The 19,144-nt window shown below is 42.5% G+C and overlaps 2 protein-coding genes and 1 pseudogene across 2 annotated transcripts; 2 read left to right on the top strand and 1 right to left on the bottom strand.

Annotated features, from left to right (window-relative positions):
• The first annotated feature begins 1,016 nt into the window (after positions 1-1,016).
• Positions 1,017-9,496, top strand: LOC102421843 (olfactory receptor-like protein DTMT). The gene is made up of 2 exons (XM_006105140.2): positions 1,017-1,513; positions 8,539-9,496. Exons 1-2 carry the CDS (start codon positions 1,017-1,019, stop codon positions 9,494-9,496), a joined length of 1,455 nt encoding a protein of 484 aa, XP_006105202.2.
• Positions 6,189-8,170, top strand: LOC111823727 (annotated as a pseudogene).
• Positions 9,497-15,418: 5,922 nt separating the features above from the next.
• On the bottom strand, positions 15,419-16,357 carry LOC102421537 (olfactory receptor 1E5-like). Its single transcript, XM_006105139.1, has one exon. The coding sequence runs from the start codon at positions 16,355-16,357 to the stop codon at positions 15,419-15,421; it is 939 nt and encodes a 312-aa protein (XP_006105201.1).
• Positions 16,358-19,144: the final 2,787 nt, after the last annotated feature.

Below are 19,144 nucleotides of genomic sequence, written 5' to 3'. Positions count from 1 at the left end.
TCTTAGAGTGCCACAGTGAGACTATTTCAATAGTATAATTAAGGCACGAGGTCAGTTGGTGTAGGGTCATGAAAGTGGAGATAAGAATGGATGAATGAGAATTAAGTGGCAGAATCTATCAGACTTGTTGAAGGAGTGGATGTTGATGATGAGAGAAAGGTGGGAATGAAAGAAAATCCTCCGGTTTATGGCTAAATATCCTGGAACTCTTTTAATGAGATGAGGTAAATCAGAAGAGGTGGAGAGTGGAAGATGAGCAAGGTAAGGTCATGATTTTCTTTTGGGATCTACTGAGCTTAAAATGCTGTGATACAGCCAAGGGAAGGAAATCATTAAGCAACTGTGTATACTCTCATACATTAGAGGTACATATACAGCTAAAGCAGTGGTTCTCAACCTTCTGGGCTTTTAAATACAGTTCCTCATGTTGTGACCCAACCATAAAATTATTTTCGTTGCTACTTCCTAACTGTAATGTTGCTACTGTTATGAATTGTAATGTAAATATCTGATATGCAGGATGGTCTTATGCGACCCCTGTGAAAGGGTCGTTCGACCGCCAAAGGGGTTGCGACCCACAGGTTGAGAACCGCTGATAAAGTTTAAATGGTAATCAAAGTCTTTGAAGTAGAAGAGTGTTTAGGAAAAAGCCCTGAGGGAACATTATCATGTAAGATTTTGACTGAACAGGAGACAATTATAGTTACTGAGGCTGTCTGACCCAGCAGATATGAGGAAAACTGAAACGTCATGTGTCTTAGTAGCTAATGGATGAGAGTATTTCAGAAAGGTTACAACATTATTATGTATTAAAACAAAGTTAAAAAATGAGTCATTTTTAATAAGAGTTTCTGATTATAGAGATTTGAAATCTAGAGATTGTAGTGATGGTGAAAAGGTGATGTAAAGTATTTTTGTAGAGTACCTACAACATCACGTATCATAGAAATGTGTTCATTTTTAAATTCGGGTGTTAATGGACACTATTATTCTTCCTAAAGATACTGGAGACAGATATGACAGGAAGGAACCAAACTGCCGTCACAGAGTTCCTCCTCCAGGGCCTGCCCATCGAGTCAGAGCAGAAAAACCTGTTCTATGCCCTGTTCCTGGTCATGTACGTTACCACCGTCCTGGGGAACCTCCTCATCATGTTCCTGATTCGCCTGGACTCTCAGCTCCACACGCCCATGTATTTGTTTCTCAGTAACTTGTCCTTCTCTGACCTCTGCTTCTCCTCTGTCACAATGCCCAAGTTGCTGCACAACATGCAGAGCCAAGTCCCATCCATCCCCTACGCAGGCTGCCTGACCCAGATGTACTTCTTCCTGTTTTTTGCAGACCTGGAGGACTTCCTCCTTGTGGCCATGGCCTATGACCGCTATGTGGCCATCTGCTTCCCCCTGCACTACACCACCATCATGGGCCCCAAGCTCTGTCTCTCCCTGGTGGCGCTGTCCTGGGGGCTGACCACGTTGCATGCCATGTTACACACTCTGCTCATGGCCAGGTTGTGTTTTTGTGCCGACAATGTGATTCCTCACTTTTTCTGTGACCTGTCTGCTCTGCTGAAGCTGTCCTGCTCTGACACGCGTGTTAATGACTTGGTGATATTTACCATCGGAGGGCTCATTGTTGTTATCCCGTTCCTACTCATCATCCTGTCCTATGCACGAATTGTGTCATCCATCCTCAAGGTCCCTTCTGCTAGAGGTATGCGCAAGGCCTTCTCCACCTGTGGCTCCCACCTGGCTGTGGTGTCATTGTTCTTTGGGACAATTATTGCTCTTTATTTATGCCCATCAGCTGATAATTCTACTGTGAAGGAGATGGTCATGGCTATGATGTATACTGTGGTGACGCCCATGCTGAACCCGTTCATCTACAGCCTGAGGAACAGAGACATGAAGGGAGCCCTGGGAAGAGTCTTTTGTAGAAAGATATTTTCTCGTTATTTATGATTGTAACACTTTATATTTTTTCATAATTTTATTCCTTACATATATTAATATTGGACTATATTCCAGATATTTTCCCTCACCATGTTAACTTCAATTAAAATGACATGCTGCACAATTGCTCAGTATGTAAAACAGATAAATTGGAGCTGACCTAGGTAAGCGGGTCTTTGTGACATCTTTGTCTTCCCCATATCCCGGCGACCTTGGCAAAGCACAGCTTAAGAAGTACCATTTTCAGTGATCTTTATGACTTACATTCTTAACTTATTCATTACAGTATATTATTTTTAAAATCAGAACTCTGCTTTGATGGCAGTAGCATTTAAAAATAAATCTCTATACTCTTAGGTCAATACTAAATATTTCAGCTCCCAGTTTCCCTCTAAATGCCTCCTACATACCTCTCCCTGCACAAGTCACATAGTTTATCTGTTAGCCGTTTTCCCTCTCTGATTTCTTTTCGTGTCTACCTTGTGTTTTCCAACCTGAAATTGATTTTTATAACCCTTTTACTGCATGAGTAGATTTTGTCTTTACATGGGAGTAATAAATTCTAGGGGCCCTAAAATTCGTTTCTCCAGGAATGGGAAAAGATGGTAGAAGCTAGTATACAAATTCAAAGTGGAAGGATGCTTCTCTTCTGTTTGGTAGTTTGGACTTCATAAAACAACTTTTTATCTATATCTTTATTCTACCCTTATGGCAATTGTACATAAGTATAGATGATATTATCACCATTTCGCAGATGGAAAAATATGGCATTCAATTACTTGCCAAGTCACACTCTGTGTCAATTGTTGAATGTATGTAAGATCCCGGACTATGTGATTCTATGGGTTCTTCTCATTTTCTTCCACTTCAACGAGAAGGGGAGCAGGACATCTGTAACAGTGTCAACAATTTACACAAAACAGAAACCTCTTGGCTCCGTTTGTGGCGCGGACCAGGTTTCCAAACTTGGTCCATTTGTATCCTTAGTGATGGCACCCAAACCTACCACTTTAACCTTTTCGCATATTAAGGCAACCTCCACATCTCCATCTTTAGCCCAGACGGTTCTCCGGAACTCCCAGGTGTTAGTCTCATCTGCGGACGGGTATCTTCACTTGAGGGTCTGTGAAAGTTCAATCTCAACATGCACATCATTGAACTCTTTATGTTCCCCCAAGTGTGCTCTTCGTCCTTCATTCTATACTTTGATTTTTTTAAACTAAATTGATTGGGGTGACATTGGTTAATAGGATCATATTTTGATTAATACCTTTGTTGGGTTACATCTTCAAGTCATTTTTTTTTCACTTTATTTTTATTGTTGACACTATTACAGATGTTCCCCTCCCCCGCTTTTACTTGCCTCCACCCAGTCCCTAACCCCCTTCCCTCCGGCCATCTTCAGGTCATTTTAAAAATAAGAATGGTACCTGAATACTGTATTTATTAAAGTTTCACATATTTTAGATTTTTCTTTTGTATTTGTGTTAGCATTTGAAGGACAACTTGGCTAGGTATAGACTTTTGAGGACATTTGCTTTCCCGCTTACAATCCATTTTCCAAAGTAACTGTGGAAAAATCTGAGGTAAGGCTGACTACTCCCTCTTCCCCCGCCCCTTACATGGTCATCTTCTTTCCCCCTTGAAACTTGTAGGATTATTTCTCCAAACGTGAAGTTTAATAATTTCATCAGATTTTGTTTTTGTGTCAATTTTCTTTTGTTGCAATTTTGTAGTAACACACCAAATGCCTTTTGATTTACAAGTCTTTCATCTTTCTTCATTTCAAAAGAGATTTCTGCTATTATATCTTGGAATATTATTATTGTCCCATTTTTTTTCCATTCTCAACTAAGACCAATGATTTTGTTGTTGTTGTTAATCCTCACCTGAGGATATTTTTTCCGTTGATTTTTAGAGAGAATGGAAGGGAGGGGGATACAGAGAGACAAACATCCATGTGAGAGAGACACATCTATTGGTTGCCTCCCTCAGCTTACAACCGAGGTACGTGCCCTTGACCGAAATCGAACTTGGGACCCTTCAGTCCACAGACCGATGCTCTATCCACTGAGCAAAACTGGCCAGGGCAAGACCAATAATTTTTATAGCAGGTTTGAAATTTATGCACTACAATCTATCTATATAAAAATGATAACTTTATTTTATACAAATTAAAAAGTAAAGTAGAATTTATAATATTATGCTTCTATAAATATTATTAGTGCAGAAACAAGATTTATACTTGAATTTATAGACTGAAAAAAGGGAAAAATGTCATAACACATACACAAAAATAAAAAATAAAATCCTATATCAATTAACCTGTGACATTCGAAAGAAAAGTTTCAAGTTTAATTTCAAATTAGCTTGTCTTTCTTATACTGTATTAATTGCTCAAGTCGGTCCACATTTCATTTGCTCATATTTTTATCACATATCAACCTCTTTCTCTCCCTCCCTCACGGCCTCTCTTCCTCTTTCTTCTATTTTTTCTCCTTTTTAAAAAATAGCTGAGCCATTTGAGATAGTTTTCAAACATCAAGACACATAGCCTCTAAATTCAGCATTCAGAATCTCCTAGAAACAAGAACATTCTCATACATAATTACAGTGTTATTATTGCAACCAAAATTGTAACATTAGTACAAATTTCTCCAATGATAGACTTCTTTATATGAGAGATTTGTTAACATATAGTTTCCCTGCCATACTATTTATTTAAAGTATACAATTAAGTAGATTTTTGTATGTTTACAGAATTGTGCAACTATCACCATAATCAATGTAAGAACATTTCATTACCACCAGAGAAAAACCATGTCCGTTAACAATCACTACCCATTTCCCTCTATCAATCACCAATCTATGTCTCTATGGATTTGCCTGTTCTTGAAATGTCATGTAAATAGAATCAAATAATAGGTGGGTTTTGTTACTAGCTTTTTTCAATTGCCATAATGTTTTCATTATATGTTGTAATATGTATCATTACTTCATTTATTTTTACTGATGAATAATACTCCATTGTATGGCTACATCAAATTTTATTTTTTATTTTATTTATTTATTTTTTAAAAATAATTCTTTACTGTTGAAAGTATTACATATGCCCTCTTTTCCCCCTATTGACCCCCTCCAGCCTTCCCTCATCCCAGCCCCAGGCCTTCACCACCCTATTGTTTGTGTCCATGGGTTATGCATATATGCATATAAGGCCTTTGGTTGATTACCTTCCACCCACCCACCCTCCCCCCTGTTTCCTCCGAGTTTCTGCACTCTGTTCCATGCTTCCATGTCTCTGGATCCATTCCATTCATCAGCTTATTTTGTTACTTAGATCCCACATATGAGTGAGATCATGTGATACTTGTCTTTCTCTGACTGACTTATTTCATTTAGCATGATGCTCTCTAGGTCCCTCCATGCAGTCTCAGAGGGTAAGAGATTCTTCTTTTTTTACTGCTGCATAGTATTCCAGGGTATAAATGTACCACAGCTTTTTAATCCACTCATCTACTGATGGGTACTTGGGCTGTTTTCAGATCTTAGCTATTGTGAATTGTGCTGCTATGAACATAAGGGTGCATACGTTCTTTCTGATTGGTGTTTTGGGTCTCTCAGGATATATTCCTGGAAGTGGAATCACTGGGTCAAATGGCAGATACATATTTAATTTTTTTGAGGAAACTCCATACTCTTTTCCATAATGGCTGCACCAGTTTGCATTCCCACCAGCAGTGCACCAGGGTTCGCTTTTCTCCACACTCTCTCCAGCACTGGTCATTTGTTGATTTGTTGATGGTAGCCATTCTGACAGTACACCACATTTTATTTATCCAGTCATCAATGAATGTTTATTTGCTCTTTGGGCCTATTGTGAATAGTGCTGCTATGAACATTCATGTACAAATATTTGTTGAGGGCCTCTGTTTTCTTTGAGGAATCACTAAACTATATTGTTCACCTTCCCCCCTCTCCCAATAACCATCCCCCTATCCTCTGCCCTCCTTCCGGAACTTGTGAAAAGCTCCAGGCTCCCTCACCTCTGGGCTTTTTCATATACTCTTTCTTCTCTCTGGACACTTTCATTCTCTTTTCCTAGAAGACTCCTTAGATTCCTCTTAAACTTTATTGAGGAAAAAAAAAGGATGTTTTGCCTTCTACAGCAGGCGTGGGCCCCATGCTCCTCGCCGTCTATCTGCCACCTTCCTGGTTCCACGTTCCCTGCACAAAATGCCCAGTGAAGCTGCAGAAGCCGGCCCTGCTGCAGAGCAGGAGTTGCTGGCCCCAGGCTGAGCCAGGGTCAGGACCAGAATCTGACAGTGAGGAAGCAGCACCAGAGCTGGAGGAACAAGACTCCACACAGGCAACCGCAGCGGGCCCAGCTGGCAGCCGCAGCTGAAATTGATGCAGAACCAGTCAGTAAAGCAAAATAGGAGTGAAAAGAGGGCATGGAAGGCTGTGTCCAAACTGGGTCTTTGACATTTTACAGGGGTTTCTAGGGTCACTATCCTGAAATTTAAGACTATTCTCTTTGCCAGCACAAAAGCAGATGTCAGCACAAGAGCCCAGCTTCAGATACCTACATAGTTTGGGGGGAAGCCAAGATTGAGGATTTATCTCAGCAAGCACAGTTAGCATCTGCTGAGAAATTCAAAAGTTCAAGGTGAAGCTGTCTCAAACCTTCAAGAAAACACACAGACTCCCACTGTATCAGAGCAGAGTGAAGAGGAAGAGGCTGATGAAACAGGCATGAAAATGAAGGACATAGAATTGGTCAAGGCACAAGCAAATGTGTCAAGAGCAAAGTCAGTCTGAGCCCTGAAGAGCAACAGTAATGATATTATAAATGCTGTTATGAAATTAAAAATGTACAAAAGAGTACTGCAACTTGGTTTGAAATTTGTTCTGTTTCTATTATTAATAAAGTTATAACTTCTTATGGGATAAAAAAATGCCTTACCTGCTGGATGAGGTTAGGTGTTCTTACTCTTATCATATCCTGCATTTCCCCCCAGACAGCATTTGTGACACTTGGTAGTAGTTTACCTAGTTGTCATGTGTTCCAGTTAGATTGTAAGCTATCTGAGGGCAGGGACCATATCTACCTAACCACAGTTTTCACACAGCACACGGTAGTTGCTCATTAAATATTTCTTGAAGGAATGCATTAATGAACTAATGGATTATGTATTTTTTGGGTGAATTGATCAACACATTACTTGCTATCATAGGGCTTAAAGTCCAGGTGAGGAGAGATGATTGGCATAAATAGAAGCAATCATTGGACAGCATAAGACAGTGGTGATCAAGTGCAATAGTATTTGGTTCTGATAACTGCACATGGTAGTTGGTCATTAAATATCGAAGGCCAGAGCTGGGCCGGCATGGCTCAGTGGTTGAGCTTCGACCTATGAACCAGGAGGTCACGGTTCGATTCCCAATCAGGGCACATGCCCAGGTTGCTCATTCAATCCCCAGTAGGGGGAATGCAGGAGGCAGCTGATCAATGATTCCCTCTCATCATTGATGTTTCTCTATCTTCCTCTCCCGTCTTCTCTGAAGTCAGTAAAAATATATTTATTTAAAAAATATTGAAGGCCAGACACTGCAGAAGATGGGGAAGGGGGATATTAGCATGGGCTGTGATGGTCAGGGAAAGCTTCCCTGTGAAGGTCAGACTTGGGGTGAATCCAGAATTCTGCCTCTGGACACGATTCATTCAGAAACATGCCTGAGGAAGGCAGGGTTGGGGATAAGCACCGGGTTTGTAATAATGGGTTTCTTTGGGACCCAGGGATCCCAGGGGGCAGGGAATTGTAGAAGAGAAGAGCCAAAACACAATGGCAGGGACTCCGGCTGAAAATGCAAGACGTGGAAGTAGCAAACAGGAGGCAGGCTCTGAAGCCACGCTCAGACAAGCGAGGTAAGCTGGGAGGGAGTTCAGCAGAGGTAGTTATTCTAAAACCCTCTTTAACAGATATTGGGTTTCCATAATTCTATAGTGCAACTCCGGTAGGATGATTTAGAAGTCCTCATCCTCACTGTTTTCCATTCTCACAGTGATTCCCATCTCCAAATGCAACCGAGACTCACCCGAGTACTTTATACTTTGTAAATATCAGTCATTCCAAACCCACAATTCTGTGCGGTGTGTAAGATTCGCTGGTAAAGTTGGAAAACGTCAGCAATTTGCCAACATCACAGGCCAGTAAACAATGACGCCTGACTCCTCTTGGCTCCTGACTATTTTGCTTGGGGTCGAGGTAAACAGAGCCTAAGGGACCACCATCCTGGGAGCCCCTTTCCATGAAGCCAGTTTTCCTCACCCTCCATGGAGCTGTTCTAATAATATACATTTCTAGGTAGAGGTTCAACTCATCATAAGTTGAGAGGAAATCCTCACTATGGGGTTCCAGTCTGTTCCTTCAGGGCCAGGAGCTTCTTCCAACCCACAGTGCTCCTCCACACCTTCCCCACTGGCACCAAGGGCGGGGCTCATTGAAGGGGAGCGGGGTTGGGCAGGGGGACTTGGGAAAATACTGGAATACAAATTGTTCTTAATTTTGAAAAGGTAAACCAGATGCAACATGAAAATGGGAAACCAAAGCATCATTTCAGAATTCCTCCTCCTGGGCCTGCCCATTGAGCCAGATCAACGAGACCTGTTCTATGTCCTGTTCCTGGCCATGTATCTTACCACCGTCCTGGGGAACCTCCTCATCATCGTGCTCATTCACCTGGACTCTCAGCTCCACACGCCCATGTATTTGTTTCTCAGCAATTTGTCTTTGTCTGATATCTGTTTCTCTTCAGTGACCATTCCCAAATTGTTGCACAACATGCAGAGCCAAGTCCCATCCATTCCCTACGCAGGCTGCCTGACCCAGATGTACTTCTTCCTGCTTTTTGCAGACCTGGAGAGCTTCCTCCTTGTGGCCATGGCCTATGACCGCTATGTGGCCATCTGCTTCCCCCTGCACTACACCACCATCATGAGCCCCAAGCTCTGTCTCTCCCTGGTGGCGCTGTCCTGGGTGCTGACAACTTTGATCTCTTTGTTGCACACCTTGCTTATGGCTCGGCTGTCTTTCTGTGCTGACAATGTGATCCCTCACTTTTTCTGTGACATGTCAACTTTGCTAAAGTTGGCCTGCTCTGACATTCAGATAAATGAAATGATGATATTTATCTTGGGAGGGCTTGTTATTATTGTTCCATTCCTGTTGATCTTTGCATCCTATGCACGAATTGTGTCATCCATCCTCAAAGTCCCTTCTGCTAGAGGTATGAGGAAGGCCTTCTCCACCTGTGGCTCCCACCTCTCCGTGGTGTCACTGTTCTATGGGACGATCATTGGCCTCTACTTGTGCCCTTCAGCCAGCAATTCTACTGTTAAGGAGACTATCATGGCTGTGATGTACACTGTGGTGACACCCATGCTGAACCCCTTCATCTACAGCCTGAGGAATCAGGACATAAAGGGAGCCTTGCAAAGAATCTTTACTAAGTGGGCAATTCAGTTTTCTTTGAGACAGTGACTCTAAAGATTAAAGTATGCTTTCAAACAGTAGGTGTCATAATGATGAGGAGTAGTATTTTAAAGTTCTAGCAGCACTCAAGCGTGGCACCGCTAACGCAACCCCCAGAGCACTTCCAGGGAGGAGTTCCCCCACATGTCACTAGAGGTGGGTCATTGTGCCTCTTGGGGTTATCACTGCGTCTTACTTGTGACGTAGCACAAGGCTTGATGTGTAGCAGATGCTCAGTGATTATTATTCAATCTTGAAGAAATACCACTCAACCTTGGTATTTATTGTACTTAAAAATTGTACAGTGGTTCCTAATTCTCCAATAAATCCAAATGACTCTGCCACTTCAGTACCTTGCTTCTGCCAAACGTATCTATTCCATGAAGAATATCTTCCAATTTATTATGTGCATGCTTTTAAAATTTTCAGTCTCCAGGATCATCATTTCTCCTCTTGCTAATCTATTTGGTTCTCAATTTTCTTAATTTACCTATTTATTGATCACATTCTAAAATTATCTTTTTTTAATTGTACCAATCATTTGTCAGTTAATGACAAATTACTTCTTTTGATAATATATTTTTTGGAAGAGAATTCCTCGTTTGAATTAAAATTATATGATATGGAATGGATCATTATGTTTTGTTATGAATTGCTTAAGTTATAGACATGAAATTGTAGCCCCTATATAGGCTAAGGTAAAACAAATAGTGACAGAAGGATTAGTATCTCTTTATGACTTCCAGATAGATTATTTCTCCTCTGGAACATGATGCTGAAATTATTTGGTGCTTCCTTTGTTTATTTCCTTTCTTACCAAGTGCTCTCTAATCTCTACAGTGCCTTGTTTAGTGCCCTGTGTCAGCTGGATGTAGAATAAATATTTATTGATTTGATTTGAATGCATTTTCAAGTTTTTTGAAATTAATTTATACCTTAAAAAGCTCACCTTTTATAAGGCGTCCTAATAATGACAAAATTGACTTCATTTGTTCTTCAAAAATTATTTCTATTTCAAAAATAATACATTCTCACTGGGAAATATCCAAACAATAAAGAAATAATAATAAGACAGAATGTGAGGGTCCTTCATGAATTTGAGGACTCTGTTTCTTCTCATGAGGCAGTTGAACGTTGGGAAATATTTAATGAACAGACTAACATTGCATATAATAATTAAATAGGGCTAACGTATACATGCTACTTTCTCATTGTTTTCATATAAAATACATTTTGAATTCGTATTCTCATACAAGGACATGTAACTCTTTTAGAAGCTATGTAGTGTGTTGAGTGGATGCATTAACTATAATTTATTTAAATGATCTATTCTTGATGAACATTTGGATTGTTTTCAGTTTTTCATCAATGCTTAGATTTTATTTTCTGGTCCATACGTTTTTGGTGGACTTGGGCTGTGTTTCTAGGGACATAATCTTAGAAATGGGTGTACTAGATCAAAGGATATGAACATTCTATAATTGGGTAGAAACTGCCAAATTGCCTCCCTGGAATTCTTCTAAGGTAAACTCCCTCCAAAAGTAAAGGAGAGTAGCTGCTTCATTATGATGTTTCCAACACTGGATACACTTTACTTTCAAAGTATTTATCAACCTGATACTCAAAAAATGAGATTTTACTTTTTAAATGTTTAATATATGTTTTTGTTTGTTTTTAAGAAAGAGAAAGCGAGTAGGGAGAGAGAGATAGAAATATTTATGAGAAACATCAATTGGTTGCCTCCTGCATGCCTCCTACTGGGGATCAAGCCCATAACCCAGGCATGTGCCCTGACCAGGAATCGAACTGGTGACCTCTTGGTTCATAGGTGGTGCTCAACCACTGAGCCACACTGGCTGGGCGAGATTTTATTTTTTTCTAAACTGAATTTCTGTATGTGTTAATAAGATCAAATACCTCTTTATATTGATTAGCCATTTGCCATTGGTGTGCTATTGTGCACGTGTTTTGCTTTGAGTAGATTTTTTTTTTAGTCAACAGTGCACTTTATTATACATCTTAGATTTAACATTTCAAAGGCTTCAGCTGCGTGGCTGCCGGCCGCCATCTTGGTTGGGTTAATTTGCATATCACGCTGATCAGCCAATGGGAGGTGTAGCGAAGGTACGGTCAATTACCATGTTTGTCTATTATTAGATAGGATATATATATATATATATATATATATATATATATGCACACCCCCTACCAGAGATCGAGCCCACAACCCAGGCATGTGCCCTGACTGGGAATTGAACCAGGACCTCCTAGTTCATAGGTCGATGCTCAACCACTGAGCCACAATTCCCTTTTTTTCTAGTTCTTGTACAATTTTAGTTTCCATATCTTTATCTCTGATCCATCTGAAATTTGGCTTAAAGGCAACTACCTCCTTCACTTGCCCAGCAAGTTAGTTGTTCCCATCTTTGCTGATGTTAAAAACTACCTTTATAATTTACTAAGTATTCATATATACTTGAATCTATTTCTGGACTCTATTATATTGATGTCATCCTATTTATGTACTAGTATTATATAAGGTATACCTTCATAATTATACATTTTAAATATGTTGTGTGATAAGCCCTCCTCAATATACTTATCTTCCAAAACTTTCCCAACACATACATCTTTTCAGATCTATCTTGTTAAATACTAACAAAAATCTGTTGGGAAATTAACTGGAATGACATTGAATTATTACATTGACTTATGAAGGAGAGTTAGCTATTTATACAGTTGTCTTACAAACTATAAATAAGGACTATCTTTCCATTAATTCAAGTTTTTTTTCTTAGTTAAATGCTGTAGATTTCTTAATTTGGTACCTGTATATGACTTCTACATTTAGTCCTAGATATTTTACATCTTCAAAAATGTTTGGGGCGGTCACTGTTGTGCTTTTAGAGAGGTAATTATTTTTGTACTTAGAAGAGTTATTAATTGTTTTATACATGAACTTTGCAACAGTCCACCTTATTGAATTCTCTTATTGTTTTCTAAGGATTTTCAGTTGGGTATTGGAGACATACAATCAAAGATAATAAGAATATTGATAAGTATACATACTCCTTTCAAATATTTAGCTCTGTTCTTTCTCTTCTCTAATTGCTTTGAATACTACTTCAGGAATAATGTAAATGAGCGTGTTTCTAATGAGAATTGAAACATTAGTGTGGGGCCCTGCTTTTTGTTCTCCAACAACTAAGGGAGAGAATGCTAGAACCTTTCAAATGGTTTGGGGCACGGTGAACTGGGAAGGCGTCGTGAAATTTCTGTACTTGTTGGCTGGTTCTCTGGGAGGAAGCAGCTTTGCAGAAAAGCCCACCGCTGCATGGGGCAGCCACATCATGGCAGCACTGAGCTAGGTCACAGTGTCTCCAATTCCACTCCACCTCCACATGCACACAAACATGAATCTTCTCCACCACCTTGGGCCATGAAGATCTGAAAAGTTCTTCCATGCACTGGTGGAGCCCAGACAGTCGCTGGGAGGTGAGGGCCAGTGTGTCTCCAGAGGCTACCAGAATAAGGTATGAAGGACCCTGTAGCAGCAGCTGAAGTCAGAGCCCAGAACCAGATGGAAGACATGGCTGAGTTTAAGAGAATCAGCAGAAGCAGAGAGCCCTGAGAAGGCCATCAGCTCCCTTCTCCAAAGAAAACTCATGTGTTGTTAATGCTAAAAGGAGAGATGTCAAGTTCCATCAGCAGTGGACATTAGCAGAGACACCGCCCCCTCCTAAAGTCAGAGGATATATAAGCCTCAAGAATCTAGAAAAATGTAACAAAATCAACACAAGGAAAAAAGGAGGAAGGATTTGCTAAATATGAAAGTGAAAAATTAGTGTGGAAAATCAAGAAACAATAGAGTAATAATAACAAAGTTAATGTTGGTTCTTTGGAAATATAAATAACAGATAAAATGTTGGCATCCTATATAATAAAGAGCTAATATGCAAATGGTCATCACACCCTCGCACCCTCACGTCCTTGCGCCAGGGACAGGGGACCTGAGACTGAGTCTCCCACCCCAGCAATGGGCTGGGGGAACTGAGGCTGCGCCCCCAACACAGCCGGGCTTAACAGGGACCCTGGGGCTGGGCATTTCCCCCCCCCCCCCCGCCCAGCAGGGCTTGACAGGGGACCTGAGGCTGCACCCTCCACCCTGCGGGGTTTGACGGGGGTTGGCCTGGCCAGGTCTGGGTCTTGCGCAATTTTGAGGCACACGCGGGTGGGTGGGGACTTGACTCTGAGCAGCACACCCCAGACTCTGACAGGAGGGAGATTTTCATATACATTTTACTAATTTTCTTTCATCTCTGACACTTCTATTATAAAATAGAAAGGGCAAATAGCAATATTTAAATATTTCCTCTAGTTAATTCCCTTTTAATGTGCATGAATTTCATGCACGGAGCCACTAGTATAAAATAAGAAAAAAAGAGAAAAACATAAATACAGAACTCTAGAGGTGGAAAATGAGCAAAAGAACAGCTGGAGAGGCCATTTAAAACCATGAGAACACTATATACAACTTTAAAAGAAAAAATTGAAAATGTGAGGAAAATTACATTTTAAGAACTTAAATATTACTAAAATTTTCTCAGTATGGTGAAAAATTGAATAGACTAAAATCATTGAAGAAGAGGAATGTCTTAGCCTTATGACTTTGGGAAAGCTGCTTGGTTTCTCTAAGCCAGTCCCTCTCTGTGCGATGAGAATAATAATCTCCCCCTGGAATTGTGTGAGGTTTAAACCAGACATGTGTGTAGAGCACTGGGAACAGTGCCTGGCACATGAGCTTTCCTCACTAAATGCTTTCTTTTATCATTTTTACTAGAGGCCTGGTGCATGAAAATTTGTGCACTGGAGGGGGGAGGGGTGGTCCCTCAGCCCGGCCTGCCCCCTCTCACAGTCCGGGAGCCCTCAGGGGATGTCCTCACAGCCGCTGCGGCTCACAGCTGCCTGAGCCCATGGCTGCCATGAGCTCACGGCTGCCGTGAGCCCCTGGCCTAGCAGCCACTGTGGCTTTGTCCAGATGGACGTCTGGAAGATGTCCGCCCTAATTATATCATTACATTATTGTTAAACATTGGGAAAGCATAAGTATTTATCAATAAGGGAATGGTTAAGCTGTGGAACATTATAGGGTGCTATATTGTGAAGTTAAAAATGAAGACATCCTCTTTGTAGTGATATGAGATTTCCAAGACATATTGTTTCATGAAAAAGGGACATTGCAGAATAATATGTAGAGAATGATACTATTTATGTTTCAAACCTGGGGAGGAAAGATGGAGGCAGAGATGGAGAGAAAGGGAAGGACTGAGCTGATAACTGGGTTGGGAGTGGAGGTTGCATTGGGCAGTAGTCAAGGAGAACTTAATCTTTATCTCTGTCTTATTTTTTACCATGAATATGATGGATACAGTATTTAGGGAATTGAATATTTCTTAAAGATACAACGATAGCTATATCTTCCCTGGAGTTTCCAAAAGAGGAGTGTGCAAGGGTGTGGGTGACACTGCAGCATGCACCATAAAACCTCGTTATAACCTTCTTAGACCTGCACTGTTTCTCAGACTCCCCTGGCTGATCACACTCTTCCTTCTCCCTCTCCATGCGCTACAAGGCATGTTCCCGGCTCCCCTATCGGACCCCCCTTCACTTCCCCAAAATTTAAAAAGTGGACCCTGTTTCAAACATTCAGGCAATACAGAAACGAGTTTAGTTTATAGTTATGTACCCATCCCCATGAACAAACACATTTGCTTCCAATGCAATTTTTGATTTAACACGAAACAAGACACTGTAGGATCAAAATGGATAGTGCTTTGGAAAGCTTAAAAAGGAGGGGAAGTGGAGGGGGGAGGGGCTTTTGTAATTATTATTACCAAAATGCCAGTGAATACAGACCTGCCCTCACACCTCTCAGGGTGCAATTCCCCTCCATCTGAGCATCCTTCTAAGGGCGCCCTTGACCTCTTTGTTGCGCAGGCTGTAGATGAAAGGGTTCAGGGTCGGGGTGAGCACCGCGTAGACCACGCTGGCCAGGCGGTTGTAGCGGGCCGAGTAGGCAGCCGATGGCCGGAAATAGACGGAGAGGACAGAGCCGAAGAAGAGCGACACCACCACCAGGTGGGCCCCGCAGGTGGAGAAGGCGCGGCGCCGGCCCCCCGCCGACCGCAATCCCAGCACCGCCACCAGGATGCGCGCGTAGGAGAGAGACACGAGGAGCAGCGTGGTCAGCACCACGGCCAGGCCCTCGGAGAAGATGGCAGCCTTTGGGGCCGTGGTGTCCGAAGTCGCCAAGCTCAGCATCACCGTCATGTCGCAGAAGAAGTGGCGCACAGGAGAGGCGCGCGGGTAGCAGAGCGCAGAGAGCAGCAGCGTGTGCAGCAGCGCGTGCAGCTGGGACAGGGCCCAGGACGCGGCCACCAGCGCCGTGCAGCGCCGGGGCGTCAGGACCGCCGGGTAGTGCAGGGGCTGGCAGACGGCCACCGCGCGGTCGTAGGACATGGCTGCCAGAAGGTAGCTCTCGGTGACGCCCAGAGCCAAGAAAAAGTACATCTGGGCAAAGCACTCCCCAAAGGGCACGGCCTGGCCCGGGTGGAGCAGGCTGGCCAGCAGCCTGGGGACCGTGACCGTGGTAAAGCTGACGTCCACGAGGCTCAGGTGACCCAAGAAGTAATACATGGGGGAGCGGAGGGCCCCGTCGGACCGCACCACCGCCACCATGCTCAGGTTGCCCAGGGCGTTGAGCAGGTAGATGCCAAGGAAGAGCAGGAACAGCAGCGGGTGGGGGTCTGTGCTGTCCATCAGGCCGAGGAGGAGGAACTGGGGGGCGGAGGTGAGGTTGTCCAGGGCCATGCATTGGCCAGGCAGGTGGGGGTTCCGGGGGGCGGGGCGGCGAGAGGAGGCAGCTGGGCCAAGTTCTCGCACCTCTAGGTAGACTTCTGCATGTCGGGTTCCATGTAATATTTTGAAATGTCTGCTTGCTAAAAATGGCTTGAAAACCACATTGCTCTCACCCAGTAATCCTAATTTTCTGAAGAAATTGAATCCCAGAAGGGTGTCCTAAGGTAGTGGGCAGTCTCAAGCTTTGGAGTAGATCAGACCAGGCTGAGTCTGGCTCTGCCACTCAAGTGGTGGGACTTCTTTGAGCCTCAATTTCTTCTGTTTTTCAACGAGAAAAGTGCTAGTAGCTATCCTGGAGTTGGTCGTGAGGATAAAGTTGATAATAAATTTAAAATACTTATCATAGTATCGAGTATATAAAAGCACTCAAAAGTGTTTATATCTATCATCTATCTATCTATCTATCTATCTATCTATCTATCTATCTATCTATCATCTATCTATCCATCTGTCATTATCATTTGCTTAATCAAACAAGGAGTTAAGGCAGGGGTGGGCAAACTTTTTGACTCGAGGGCCACAATGGGTTCTTAAACTGGACCGGAGGGCCGGAACAAAAGCATGGATGGAGTGTTTGTGTGAACTAATATAAATTCAAAGTAAACATCATTACATAAAAGGGTACGGTCTTTTTTTTTTTTTTAATTTTATTCATTTCAAATAGGCCGGATCCGGCCTGCGGGCCGTAGTTTGCCCACGGCTGAGTTAAGGGCAGAATTGGGCCCCAGGCCATCTGAACACCCTTCGAAGTTTTCTCACAAAGCACCTTGCTGAATTCATTTATTCACCACATATTATGAGCTAGCTCGGGAATTGGCAAACCTTTTTTGTAAGGGATCATATAGTAAATATTTTAGATTTGTGGGTCATATGGTTTCTGTTGCAGCTACTCAACTCTGCTGATGTAGCATGAAAATAGCCATCAAGATATATAAATGAATGGCCATGGATGTGTTCCAATAAAACTTTATTCACAAAACATGTGAATGATTTGGCCTTTGTGACATAATTTGGTGACTCCTGCACTAGGTACTTGGGGAATAGAGATACGAGTGAGTCTTAGTTTCTGCCTGCAAACAGTTTGACCCTAATGTAGCTTACAGAGTATTTCATACTTTACTAATTTTATGAACTAAGTGAGGGTAAATTATTCTGTCAGGAGGAATTTGGGAAGAATTCAAAGATTTGAACTGGGTCTTAGAAAACAAACAGGGTTTTACCCAGCGGGCACAGCATGGCGTGGGAGGGGGAGGGCATCTGACCGGGGGAAGGGATTGTGTGCGGTTATTGTTAGAGGCATGGGGTTATTGTTAGAGGCATGGGATGACACGGGAAAAGGTTTGACTTTGCTCTGACCTCATTGACAGAAAACTTCAAATTGAGTCAAGTGGCTTCAGTGATCTCAGAAACAATGCATTCATTCGGTCCCCCACTTAATCGCTTCCTTAAAACACACTTTTTCCCCTTCCATTGCTCCCAAGCTTCTAGAAATGTTCTCTCACTAGCCTAGCCTGCTCCTGCTTTGCCAGGAAAAAGGGTCATGTTTTGGTGAAATCCCAGAGATGGACTGTCAGCCCTTAGCAGGGAAGCTCTTCAGAAAGGAGCTGCAGCTCACTGTCTTGCCCAGTGATCTGTCCACACAGTTTACCAGTAAATATCATTGAGTGAAGCGTTTAAAGAGCAATGAGTGAAAACAGGGGTAAAGGGAGGGTGGAAATGAGGAGATTGTGGGCAAACTGCTGTGTCCCCTCCTGTCACCTTCCAGGAGAAGCCCTGGCTAGTTCCTATTGTTTTCATTTTTCTGCCTCTCTATCTCTACCACCCATTGGCTGACATGATTTTCTAGAGAAATAATCTGCTTATACCAACCTCATCCCTCCCTCCACTCCATCATAGGCAGGAGTGTCGAAGAGCCAGAACCTTGCACATCTCCAACCCATCCTCCTGTGGGGTGCTGGGCTCTCCTCTGCAGAGCCCTGACCCTCCCTCCCCACCCCCAATGGGCAGCTGTGTGACAGAGAGGAAAGAGCACTGGCTTTGGAGTAGTCAGAGCCATCTGGTTTTAAATCCTGATTGGCTGTGTAAACATGGACCTCCCTTCATTTTATCTCCACTCTCCTCATCTAGAAAATGGGGATTATTCCCCTTACCTGGTTGCCGTCAAGATGAAATGAGGTAATGTATGTATATGCACATAGCAGAGAATGGATGCTCAGTAGACATTTGTTCCCTTTCCCTCAACTTCTGATGGCTTCTCCCTGCTCCCTGAGGCTACCGGAGGCAATCCAGTGCACTGCTGGAAGGCCATAACTATATACCTATTTTTTATGTTTTTATTGACTTCAGAGAGAGGAAGGGAGGGGGAGAGAGAGATTGAAACATCAATGATGAGAGAGAGAATTACTGATTGATCAGCTGCCTCCTACACCTCTCCTCCCCCCAATTGGGGATCGAGCCCACCACCTAGGTATGTGCCCTGACCAGCAATTGAACCATGACCTCATGGGTTGATGCTCAACCATTGAGCCACACTGGCTAAGCTATATACCTATTTTTTCTTAGTCTCAGGTGAAATCTGCTTCCTTGTAACTTCTACAAGTTTTGGCAACTGAGCGCTATATATAAAATCTGTTTTCTCCGCAGCTTTTCACATAGTGCTGGAAAGAATTTATTCTGGGTCTAGGAAGTCTTCTTTTCTCCAACGCCAAGCAGCCCTAGTGCCTTACATCCTTCTTAAAA

The sequence above is a fragment of the Myotis lucifugus genome, unplaced genomic scaffold (genome assembly GCF_000147115.1).
Source record: "Myotis lucifugus unplaced genomic scaffold, Myoluc2.0 scaffold_639, whole genome shotgun sequence".
Classification (NCBI taxonomy): domain Eukaryota; kingdom Metazoa; phylum Chordata; class Mammalia; order Chiroptera; family Vespertilionidae; genus Myotis; species Myotis lucifugus.
The sequence above is the reverse complement of the archived record's forward strand: the minus strand, read 5'-3'. Positions and strand labels throughout refer to the sequence as shown.